At 36.9% G+C, this 12,956-nt stretch overlaps 1 protein-coding gene across 7 annotated transcripts in view; it reads right to left on the bottom strand.

The window, feature by feature from the left end:
* LOC100875058 (myelin regulatory factor) overlaps window positions 1-12,956 on the bottom strand; it is a 64,331-nt gene that overhangs the window by 4,901 nt on the left and 46,474 nt on the right. Inside the window, exons 2-16 of one of the 7 annotated variants that reach the window (XM_076533970.1) lie at window positions 8,648-8,726; window positions 5,152-5,358; window positions 4,609-4,700; window positions 4,155-4,477; window positions 3,599-3,862; window positions 3,049-3,227; window positions 2,648-2,873; window positions 2,325-2,483; window positions 1,863-2,192; window positions 1,559-1,782; window positions 1,010-1,357; window positions 677-851; window positions 529-604; window positions 337-446; window positions 12-265 (exon numbers count right to left, since the gene is read on the bottom strand). In XM_076533970.1, coding sequence (XP_076390085.1) covers window positions 12-265; window positions 337-446; window positions 529-604; window positions 677-851; window positions 1,010-1,357; window positions 1,559-1,782; window positions 1,863-2,192; window positions 2,325-2,483; window positions 2,648-2,873; window positions 3,049-3,227; window positions 3,599-3,862; window positions 4,155-4,477; window positions 4,609-4,700; window positions 5,152-5,358; window positions 8,648-8,726 — 3,046 coding nt within the window. Of the gene's footprint in view, window positions 1-11; window positions 266-336; window positions 450-528; window positions 605-676; window positions 852-1,009; window positions 1,358-1,558; window positions 1,783-1,862; window positions 2,193-2,324; window positions 2,484-2,647; window positions 2,874-3,048; window positions 3,228-3,598; window positions 3,863-4,154; window positions 4,478-4,608; window positions 4,701-5,151; window positions 5,359-8,647; window positions 8,727-12,956 lie in introns of all 7 variants that reach the window. The other 6 variants (XM_076533969.1, XM_012297035.2, XM_076533980.1 and 3 more) reach the window with 6 other exon arrangements.

Here is a 12,956-nt window from a genome sequence, read left to right as displayed (position 1 = left end):
GTGATACGTACACAAAATGCAATGTGAGACGAACATCTGGCATATACTTGGATAAAGGAATGACGCAAGTAATATTATTCGGCGTATCCTGCGAAGATGCGGAGCAATACTTCTGATCCAGCGAAGCGTTAAAATTCTCCGCCACTATCCACAATTGTGGTTTAGGTTCTGGTGGCAACGATCCCGCGGCGTTACTGCCAACTTCCGCCCAGACTCCACCGCTAGTTTCCCTTCTCGTCCTCTTGTAAGAATATTTGTAATTATTCTGTAAAATGAAATATAACGTTTAATATTATACGAAATCGTGTTTAAGGAGAAATATATTCGATACTCCACCTCTTTCACAAGCGTCTGCGTGCTTGGATCAGAAGGGTTGATACCATTCTGAAAACCTTTGGTTATTTTCCGTTTTTCTTCGTGTACGTTCAAAGGCTGTTCTATATGGTCTGCTAAAAAGCGCAATTACATTTTCTTTTATCGTGAACAGTGTATATCACATAAATTTAAAACGATAGAATTGAAACTTACAAATTGATTTCTTCTCTGGAGGATGATCAGGTTGAAGCTCCTCAAACTGATGCATCTTGGTAGTGCAGCAATGCACCTGAAAAGAGATATTTTGATTTAACGTAGAAGTAACAAAAAAGGTCAGAAGGATGCGAAGGAAACAGCTTACCTTACAAGGATTTCCAAATTCGCTAAAGTGTCTAGGACAATCTACTGGTCTACCTAAAGGAATCGGACCTTTGTTCAAAGATGAAGTTTCTACGTCCGATCCCTGATCATTCTCATCTACATTACTGGGGATAACGCCTGCGCCATTTCTGCTCAACCAGTTGCCAGGAAATTCACTGCAATGTTAATGACGTATGTAAAAACAAACTGTGTTTCTTAAATATTAGATTTGGGGATTTGACGATTTGAAAATTTCTAAAATTAGAATATGAGGTATTATACGTCTTATAGTTCTCATGCTATCTGAGAAGAAAGTAATTAACTGATTACCAACCTATTCTTGTCAAGTTTTGGTTGTGGCCCCGAATGACTGGTAGGGTACCAAGTTATTTCATGAGAGTAAAGCTGTTGCTTTGTATGCGGCGTTGACGTGGAAAACGCGTTGCTTTTCACCGACAAACTGCTATCTAAACCTCTGCTGTGCGATCCATGTTTAGTGTACAAGGAGGACAACGTGCTATCCAATAAGGAATTGTATCTCGGATCGTAATTAGGTGTACTCGATATTGTCAACGGATGGGCTGGTCTTATGGCCAACATTCCATTACTACTTACTGCTGGCCACTCGAAGTTGCTACGTTTCTGATACTCTAAGAAATACAACGTCGCCATTGCAACTAGGCTGAAAATTAAATCACTCAATCAAATATTTTACTTTCCACGGGAAGAGAAAGTAGATTTAACCTTTTCGACCTGACACAATTTTGACTACTACACTATTTGACAATTATAAATGATTGTGACATTTTAGCGAGTTTAATTGAGACACACCGTACATAATAAAGCGTCAGGTTGAAGAGATGAGATCATGAGATGTAATTACCAAAAGGCCATGATAAGGATAAGTATAACGATGACGATCTGAATGAACTTGTTACTACAAAGAAACTCGTCCTCCCGTTCGTTCTTTTTTCCCTTTCCCTGTACAGTGGTCTTACTAGATATCGTACTGATTGAACTTTTCAAACTATCGTCTCTCTTCAACTTTGCTAACCGTTTGTTTATTCGTTCCAACTGGTCTATACGAGTTTCCAAGCTATCCGTCACCTATAAATATTCAACCACTATTAAAAACTGCTAAATAAAAAGGGTATCCAATAATTATAACAAAAATATGATTATCTTACTTTACATAGTTCTTTCACAGCACCAACGTTTTCCATGAATATCCTCTCCTTGTTCACTACCAAAAAATTCTCGATCCTCTGACCATTTGGAAGAACTATATCACCGGCTGGCAGCACAGCTTCTGGTAGTATTTGTTGGACCTCCTGTGCAATCACACCTGTGTCCTCTTGCTGTTTAATGCCTAAACCTGAATGCTGAGCAAATTCCGGGGCGTATCTGTAGCGAACAACCCTCAGCTGCTGCACGTTCCGCAATTGTTCACGCGTATCTATTTCTTGTACGTTTTGCTTCGCTCGTGCATCGCTGGGTTGAACAATATGACCCGTCACCTGTTATACATACATTTTAGATAAGTTTGTTTCCTAAAGTAAAACTTGAATAAAAATCATTTAGAGCTATTGTACAATTTCTATATGACAGTTAAAGCGTTAAAAAAACACACAGGTAAGACAGATGAACACCTTCATATTGCCGTGAACTACAAGAGCTTCGTCAGGCCTGTCTGTGTTGATCCCAACTCGACCAGCATGATAAACGCTGTCCGGAGCTGATCCTCTTTGCCAACCACCTTCTGCGCCGACACCACTGCCTTCTGACTCGAATTGTCCTGGATTACTTGCCTACATAGAATGCACATTTTTATGATACATATTTTTGTAAAATTATGAGAGTACTAGTATAGATAGTTCACCCTGTGCATGTTACGTATGAAGTGACACGCATGTAATTCTATACGCGTTAAATAGTGTTTAGAGTTGCTAATCCATAGGATTTTATACTCAACAGTAATTACCCTGACGATTATCCTCTCCGATGCATGAGCCACTACTTGATAGCTAGCTTGGTCCGCGGTGTGAGCATGCAATCCGACAACCAAATGAAAATATCTTTGATCCGGATTCGGTTTCCCTTTCTTCCGCATGTTATTGCTGGTCGTTTCGCTGAAGTGAAGACGGCCAACTGTCACCTTCGTGACACGTTCACCGCCTAATTCCACCCTGAAAGCAGCTCTGTTTCAGCGTGAAGCAAGGATTTCCGTACATTCGTCGAGTATGAAAGAATTTCGCACCAAAGGTTCCGAAAGGTTTGCATATCATTTTCGTGTATTCGCATAAAATGGGAAACGAAAAAAAAGAACGATATACTGGCCATGTTATTGTCATTCATCTTCGTACGTATACTTACGTCACCGGATGGAACGGTTTTTTGCTTCTGTCGCTTTGACTCTGCTCAACTCTGATCGTTTGGGTCGGGGACTCGACTTTAACGCCATAAAAGTGTAACTGAAAGCTGCTTATTTTCTTTAGACCTTCGCCAGTTCTGACGAATATAGCTTCTCCTTGGAGCTGAGCATGGCAGGTAATCTGGAACACCGCGTTTCGTACAATTACAGTATTCTGTTCTTTTATGGACCTCGATAATATGTACACGCTACGTTTGATAACTTCTACCAGAATAGATTCTGAACTGGGGCAATTACCGGCGTGAAGAATGTTAAACAATTCAGCCCGTTGATCTTTTTATCTCAACATTCTTTCTGACATACATAGTTACTTACTCTTGCAGATAGATTCATTTTCTTGTTACAAACGCTCTTGCAATTACAAGGTTTGAAAACAGAGTTGACAAGAAATAAGCTATAACTACTTTGATTAAGATAATTAAGATAATTCTTTTGTTATTTCCAAAGTTGAATAAAAATTATTGTTCTCTTTTTTATTAACTGCGAGATTACCTGGAAGTGATTTTTCTTCTGACAGACAAACGCATCATCCGAATTACTAAAATTGAATCCCTTGTCCGCGTCCACCCGGTAATGAGGTACTGGAAGTTCTTTCAAATTATGATCGCAAAGAACGTGCCAAGATGTCTGCTGAAACGGATGAAACCGGATGCACTGGTAACTAGCATCGATGTAACCGTTTTCCGCGACTTCGTCACCGTCGAGGACTGCGCTGCTACTGCTACAGCTGTGTTCCACCGTGCCTAATTCAGGTTCCTAAGCCATAAATAACTCAACGTAAATAACAATTAGAATACAATTACAATTGTTTCGTTAACTCTCAAATTACAGATCGATGAGAAAGAAAATTTGAATTTAACTCCAGTTAATGCCCAGTTTATAAATTTCCAAACTTGAAATCCATGTGAAATTTCTACATGTTTCTACATCTAACTTTGTACTTCTAAGGAATATTTCATATTCCACCGGTCCGCAATCAGAGAGTCAATCGATAAGTCCATTTCATTCTGAGAAACAGTTAATCAATGATGGTAGCAAAGAATTTTACTCGTTGCACCTGCTTTACATGGACAAGTCCATCCTGGCTCAATTTTCTCTTCTTAGGCGCCGATTGCAAGGACGAGTACAGGGTGTTGATGTTTCCAGGGCTGTGTTCGTGCGGCAAAGGCACGAGATTCTGACTTATCTGTTGTTGCGGTTGAATATTCGGTGTCGTAGACCCAAGGTGCGACGTTAGAACCGAATGCGTCAGTAGCATCGGATCCGTGGACGACGTTAAAGTTCTTGGTGAGGATGGTAACAGGTTTGGAGCGTAATTTGCCTGATTGCCCTGATGATGGAGCAGCATTTCCTGAAGAGCTACCTTTTGATCTGAAACGATAACATAGAAGCTGGTATACGGTTGAAATTTGATCGTGATTACCTTGGGAGTTTCAGTCATAACTATGACTAAAAGTTTCGACGAAGTGATCGATCTTACACGGAATGTTTAGCAAACTTACGTGGTGAGTGCACGTGTTGAGTATCGTTGTGACCCGGTGGCGAATATGGCGGCTCGCTACCGCTGTCTGGTGGACTTTCTGGTAACGCGTGGCTAAAAATTATAATTTCATTGTTCCTGCTTTTTTCAGATCAAACACAGTCATTTTAAAATCGGAACTCATTTATAATTTCTTTAATGGTAAACCATTAACCCCTTGCACTATGGCTTATTTGTCAAGTGCGTCAGTCGGAACTGACTAATTACAGCTATAATATTAACACAGACAAAAGAATTTGAAATATTATGTCAGTATGTTATTATGCAATCGTTGACTATGCAAATTATAATTGGACTTGAACTTCGAATTGAAGCGTACTAAAAATGCGAGTAAAATTGATCACGGCTGAAGTACGAGTGCGTCACAAGTCAAAATAGTGTAAGGGGTTAAATTCATTTTATATGTCTGAGAAATATTGACGTTGAATAATCGATCATTTGATACGGATTACGAGTTAATAGTACAAATGAAGCATTTCGAATGCAGAACGTTAATTCGACTTACGGGTGAACGTACGATTGTGGATCCTTGTAAGCGGCGCCATTTTGAACGGTCGTGGTACCGGATGTGCAGGTACTCGAGACCGGATGACTTTGAGCAATCGGCGAGGGTAATCGAGAGAGTGGTTGAGTGGTCGTCGCTTCGACGCGACCACCATGACTGGTCGTTCCACCCCCGTTTTCATTGTGAGCAAGGGTGTCCGCGAAATATCTGCAATTACATCATGATATTAAAATAATCATGCTTATTAATACTCCAATATCTTCCAATACACTTTAACCTCCATCTCGAGCACGAAGATTTCATCAGAAAATAATACGAAAAAGATGGTAAAAAATACATGAAATATTGCTGTATGTTAGCGTCAACGAATTTTGGGGGGTCATCGAGGGCAATTAGCCCGTGCTATTTTGCCTTTGAACGATTTATGAGAGGGATAGACTGCGTGAGGTCTAAGCGAAAGGTTGCTTATGAGAGTCCAAGTGAGGCGATAGATGATGGCTATCGACTCGGAGTCGTATGGTCATCGGATGTCGCAGGACTGTGTGTTTTGTTAGTTTCTGAGATTGTAGAAAAGGATAGACAGTTTGTTATTGAATTACTTAGTCGAATAATTGAGATTGTTCCTTGAGGATCTGGCCACGTAGTGGGGAGGCAAGGATGCCTTTGGTAAGAGGACTGAATTTGACCTTTCGGCACTTACCCCAGTACCTCAATTGGGAACGGTTTTCTTTTCTAAAAAAATATCTAACATGTACATTCTAAAAACATGCCATATACGAAATATTGCTGTACATGCTAAAAATGCGCTGTATATAAAATATCGCTGTACATGGTAAAAGAGTGATACAAAAAATACTCGTGCAGTAATTTGCGAAAGAAATTTATGTGATACAAAGTGGGATAATGAACGTGTAGTTAGTATCGTGGTAACCCTACGACCTAATGGAGGATCAAGGGTGAAGAGCTCTCGTTTGATCCGCGAATGAAATCTGTTTCTGAGATCAATGCGACGCGACGCAATGCGTCGCAACGTGGCGGGGCCTTTAATGGGACGAGTGCGTTAGGTTGGATTACCAAGCCTAACGCGGCAAGCACTGATTCCATCAATTCCGTCCAGCCTGTCTCTGTCATTATATCATTACACCTCTGCGGTCGCTACCACATGATCTCTGTCTGCTATTCCAACGCACGCTTTCCACGAAGTATAGTCCATGAAAACAGTATAATGCGCTCACAAAATCGGCCGGTTATTAACCCGGCTGCAATGAGCAGTGGTTCTCGTAATACATCGCCATCCACCGGTTGTAACTTTTGCTGATTATAATTTGTCGAACGGTTACACTTGTATCTTTATATGGGAATATGGAGTATATTTAACGCGCGATTACGCGGTGGGCGATGTGAGCAATGCAACATGGGAAGCAATGCTGGCAATACAGTATGTGGTGATACAGAGCGATTCAACACATATTGAATACAATGCGTTAGTGATATCACGAGTTGGTAATACAAGTTAGTGATATCACGAATTGGTGATACAATTTAGTGATATTTCAAATAAGTGATATATCGTGTTAGTGACACAACTCGTTAGTGTTCATACGTTTTAGTGAACCACGTATTACTGATGTTACGAGTTAGTAATGCCACGAGCTAGAAATGTAAAAATTTAGTAATAATGTGTTAGTGATGTTGGATACCGCAAATTAGTGGTACAACACGTTAATTAGTAATACACGTTACTGATACCACCGGCCAATTGTACATGGTGTAAGGTGCAGATATAACCGGTAGAGATAAACCGGCTAGCATCACGCGCATAATGTTTGACAAACGCTAATGTTCGTGAAAGTCGATGTAAAATTAAGTTAAATAACGATGGTTTATTATATCCATTAATAGAAGTATTATTAAAAGTGAAATGTAGGATAAATCTATTTGAGTGGGCAAAATTCTACAAAAATACCTATTCTGCAGTAGATTGATAAAATCAGATTTTAAACTATCGTATATATTTGACGTTTAGTCTACGAATGTAGAAAAGAGCTGTGCCTCGATGGATTAATCAAATGTAAAATCAGGATCGTGTTTGCTGCGGTCGCATACGTTGACGATGTAGGCGTTAACGATGGCTTCCCGGTAAAGTGAAACACCATCGTCGGTTAGAAAAATCTTTAAAATGTTTTAACGGACAATAATGAATTTTAAAGAATATAAGTACTTTTTGAACATTTTAAAAAGAGTCATTGTTTTAAAATTTCGTGTTAATTTACGACTTGATATATATAGGAATTACGAAGGCCGGTAAATAATTAAAAGGAGAAAGAGTATTGTTTACCAGCGTAAACGTGTGAAAATGCAAAAATTTGTTTTCCTTGTTAGATACCTTAATTTTTGTAAGGAATATTTCTGCTGCATCGATAATTAACGCAGACGATCGGATGTTTAGTAATTGCGTTTAATACTTGAAAATGAATTTAATAAAGCTGCCGTCGGACGTTTCGAAATGTTAATTGTTTTTATCAACTATCGTTTCCGAATTTTTGAAAAATAACTCGTTTTAGGAAGATTATACGGCGGAGATTTGTGAGCTTGGCATGTGAAGATTTCGAAATTTAGGGATTTAGGGATTTGAGAAGGTGGATAATTGGGTATTTGGATATGTGGGAACTTGGATATGTGGGAATTGGGGTATATAGAAATTGCGATATGTGGGTTTTTTTGGATATGTGAGAATTGGGATATGTGGGTTTTTTGGATATGTGAGAATTTGTATATGTGGGAATTTGGATATGTGAGAAATTGAATATGTGGGAATTTGGATACGTGGGTTTTGGGATATGTGGGGATTGGGATATGTGGGAATTTGGATATGTGGGAATTGGGATATGTGGGAATTTAGATATGTGAGAATTTGTATATGTGGGAATTTGGATATGTGAGAAATTGAATATGTGGGAATTGGAATATGTGGAAATTTGGATATGTGGGTTTTGGGATATGTGGGAATTGGCTTATATGGAAATTTGAATATGTGGGAATTTAGATATGTGGAAATTTGGATATGTGGGTTTTGGGATATGTGGGAATTGGCTTATATGGAAATTTGAATATGTGGGAATTTAGATATGTGGGAATTGGGATATGTGGGAATTTGAATATGTGGAAATTTGGATATGTGGGAATTTAGTTATGTGAGAATTTGGATATGTAGGAACTTGAGCATTCGAGAATTCGAATATTAGCAAATTTGTAAATTTTGAAAGATACAAATATTCCAAGGAGAACCTAGGAAGCACTTAATCTAGACTGTAGATCTTAAACACTTGTGAACTTCCTCTTAATAAAGAAAAGCCCACGTTGCAACCGCGCACACATCAGTATAATCCGAGCACATATTTTGATTAAACATCATAACAAAAGAGCCAAATAATATTTGAAGATAAAGGTACCATAACAAAAGAGGCAAATAAGATTTGAAGATGAAGATACTCACGTAGCCGGTTGTTCGCTGTCGCTGTTAATAAAATCTTCCAATTGCGAGAAGTCCAGCCCTCCGTCGAAATCGTCCCGACCTGAATAAAAGAAAGACACAAATGTTAGTCGCTCCACTTTACTTTAAATCCTTATCTGATAACAATCTTAAAATATCACGATAAGCGAATGTTCTCTAAATATAATTCATACGTAGTTAAACTACGAAGATTTCACGATGCATCCAATAAATCACTCTGGTCATTGATTAAATTTTTTCTCGATGACGTAGAATGATCAAACTAGAATATACAATGATGAAAGACACATTGAAAATCAGAATTGATAATTTCTAGAATCGTTAACTTCTCTTTTCTTGAACAAAAATGATTCAAATAGATCAATCAACTGCCATCTCTTAGCCTTGACACGCATACGGAATGAGTGAATTTACCAGTATGCTTCTTTATCAAATAATACAACTGTACAACTGCAAATTGTTTCGTCAAATAGTCTAATTTTGTAACTGCCAATTTCTTTATCAAATAATCTACCACTGTAATCATCAAATATTCAACAATAAGAATTTTCAAATTTAAACATTTTTAATTCAACATTTTCTTATTTAAATATTTTCAATTCAAACATTTGCAAATTTAATTATTTTTAAATTGAAACATTTGCATATCTAAACATTTTCAATTGAAACATTTTCACAGCTAAAAATTTGTAATCGAAACATTTTCCAATTTAAATATCTTTAATTGAAACATTTTCCAGTTTAAACATTTTTAATCGAAACATTATAAAAGTTAAAAATGTACAAAGTTTTAAATTTAGATGTAAGTTGCAAATTTTATTTTGTCTCAGGGCACCGTAATTTCTGGAGACAGCTCTGACTTTAGGTATTCTACAATAAATAGAGAGAGACGATTGCGTGGGAGTAACGTGACGATGCAGGTGAGAAGAATCAATGTAAAAGAATGAATATATTTCACGTCGAGGTCTTCGGAAAGGTCCTCCGATTGAACAACACACGTAAGGGATTCGTTTCGAAATCCTTCGAGCACGGATGTACAGCAGCTGAAACCGTGCCTCTCCTTGAAATCTCGCATGCTTTTACTTTTAACGTGTTTATTACTGCATATCCGATACACGTTTTGTTTTTGCAGTTTTTAATAGCAAATCTCGAAGAACACGATTTATTTAGGACTATAATCGAATGTATGTCATAATTACATTTTAAATCATTAAACTTTCAAGTTTTTAATTTTTCAAATTTATACTTTGAAGTTTCTTAATTTTCAAGGTTTTATATTTTTAAATTTTCAAATTTTTGTGTTTTCAGATTTTTGTATTTCTGGATTTCTAGGTTTCTAGATTTTTAGATTTTTAGATTTTTAGATTTCTAAATTTGGAAATTTGAGAAATTTCCAAATCTCACAAATTTCCAAATCTCACAAATTTCCAGATTACTCAAATTTCCAAATTTCTCAAATTTCCAAATTTCTCAAATTTCCAAATCTCTCAAATTTCCGAATCTTTCAAATTTCCAAATTTCTCAAATTTCCAGATTACTCAAATTTTCAAATTTCTCAAATTTCCAGGTTACTCAAATTTCCAAATTTCTCAAATTTCCAAATCTCTCAAATTTCCGAATCTTTCAAATTTCCAAATTTCACAAATTTCCTGATTACTCAAATTTTCAAATTTCTCAAATTTCCAAATCTCCCAAATTTCCAGATTACTCAAATTTCCAAATTTCTCAAATTTCCAAATCTCTCAAATTTCCAAATCTTTCAAATTTCCAAATCTCCCAAATTTCCAGATTACTCAAATTTCCAAATTTCTCAAATTTCCAAATCTCCCGAATTTCCAAATCTCTCAAATTTCCAAATTTCTTAAATTTCCAAATTTCTCAAATTTCCAAATTTCTCAAATTTCCAAATCTCTCAAATTTCCAAATCTTTCAAATTTCCAAATCTTTCAAATTTCCAAATTACTCAAATTTCTAACTTTCCTAATACCGAAATTCCCACATTCTTAAATCTCTAAATCAATCCCAAACTCCCTAAATTCCTAAATTCCCAAATTCTCAAATTGCCAATGTTCCAAATATTCTCCAAAATATAACTCCAAATTTTCAAATATCAAATTCACCAAATTTCGAAAGCTACAGTTCAAATGTATCAAGTTTGAAATACCGCAGTAATATCGCAATAGTCTTTCGCAAAGATAATAGTGCAAGCATAGTTTAGAACGATTTTAATTAGAGCAACTTCGATAATGTACTATAATAAGTGTAGCCTGAGAGAAAGTGCGAATTTGTCGAATAGCAAGGAAGGAAATTTCACGGGCAGTTGGTGTTGGAAGACGACACAGTTGAACGAACAAAGTGTCAATGTACACGGGTAGGTACCGATTGTCGTGGATGATCGGAATCTCTTTCAAGGCAATAAATTCTCCGATCGTTCGATGAACGTCTCGACTCTTGTTTCTGATTTACGAGTTTCCAGTCGGTGAAGAAAAATTCGATCGGTATCGAGAGAAATCTTGCTCGCTTCTCGTTTCACTGGAAAACTACGACATTTATACGGACGAACAGTATTTATGCCAAACAGCATTCTCGGCAAACTAGAATTGATGGTGATTCAGTTTGGACTTCCTGGGAACTCGTAAATTTAGCTGACAATCGAGTTTTACTGAAATAAGATTCCTGTATATTCTAATTAATTTTAAGGATTTCAGATTGTCAGGTAGTATTTTTAAATGGGTAGATTATTAATATAATTTGAAAAGATTAAGTTGACTGAAGGATTAATGTGTATTCTTTATTCTACAATGATGACAATCACTGATGGGTAGATTCTAAAGTTCTAAGATGATATTTGAAGAAAATTTGAAAACACATCTCATTTACATTTATAAATCTGTGAGTCGAAAAATATCTTCACGATATTTTTTTGTGGTATCTATGGCAGTACCTCCAAGTTATTTCTATTAACTAATTCAAGACCTAAAAGTTAGACCTACAAGCTGTTAGATTTGAAACTGTATTTTCTTAGGAACGTCAGATAATTAAAATACCAAAAGTCCTTACACCAATGAAATATTTCTAAAAATAATAAGTATTCTTTTTTCACCAAAGAGCATAACACGATCGTATATCTCAATCAAGTTGAAGATGTAAAACGACCATATCACGCGAGCGAATACAATCCATCCTAGCTTCGTTTCTGACCACAGTAATTTTCCCGTTTGAAGAAAACCCATAAAATGTGCAACGGAGAATCAGGTCGTGCTTCGGACGCGAGCATAAACGTTTGCATCGTATGGTGAACACAATGCGATCACGTAGCTTGGTCACATTTAAGCGTTTAAGACTCCATGTCAAGTGTCATAACTCGTTGTTTCCGGTCAGCCATTCACGCTGCCAGCAAGTGTAAGGGCGCCTTTAAGACATCGTACGAGCCCGTCATCAATGAACGTCAAGATCGACGAACCGGATCATTGTTCCTTCATCAAACGTGGCTGGTTTTACTTTCGATTACAACTCTCGTTTAGAAAATTTTCTGCAAAGACCATGTCAACACGTGAACTTAAACCTTAGCATGTTTTAAACATTAGTGCATGCAAGGTGTATGTAGCCCATAAGTTTTTCGGTAGGTCAGAGCTGCCTATTACTGTTCAGGTGAATAAACAATGTTGAAATGTTAAGTGTACTTTGCATTTTACGGTCTTTAATTATGCAAACTGTAATTGGTATCATACTCGAATTTATGCAAATACGATTTAATTTTGTGGAATTTGAACTTTAATGTGCGTCATGAGTCTGATTTAATGTTGTAGGTCAAGGGGTTAAGCAAAATTAAATTATCCTTGAGGCCGAGTCTTTTACAGAGTTATATTGTTTAGGGACGTTCTGATTTCAGAATTGATGCACTAACAAATTGTTCGGGATGTCCCCACTTTGATAAGGTACTGGATTCCAAATCTTATTTCAACCTTGGAGCTTACTTCAATTTATCTGGGGGTTCTATTATTTGGGGACGTGCCGATTTCAAGGTAAATTTTTCACCAAGTTATTCGCGATGTTCCCTTTTTGGTAAAATTCTGAATTCCAACAAATCTTACTTCTAGCTTGGAACTCACTTAAAATCTGAGGGTTCTATTATTTGGAGACGTGCCGATTTCAAAGTAAAATTTCCATCAACAAGTTATTCGGGATGTTCCCTTTTTGGTAAAATTCTGAATCCCAACAAATCTTACTTCCAGCTTGGAACTCACTTAAAATCTAGGGGTTCTATTATTTGGGGACGTGCCGATTTCAA

Source organism: Megachile rotundata, chromosome 1, assembly GCF_050947335.1.
Source record: "Megachile rotundata isolate GNS110a chromosome 1, iyMegRotu1, whole genome shotgun sequence".
In the NCBI taxonomy this organism is placed as follows: Eukaryota; Metazoa; Arthropoda; class Insecta; order Hymenoptera; family Megachilidae; genus Megachile; species Megachile rotundata.
The sequence above is the reverse complement of the archived record's forward strand: the minus strand, read 5'-3'. Positions and strand labels throughout refer to the sequence as shown.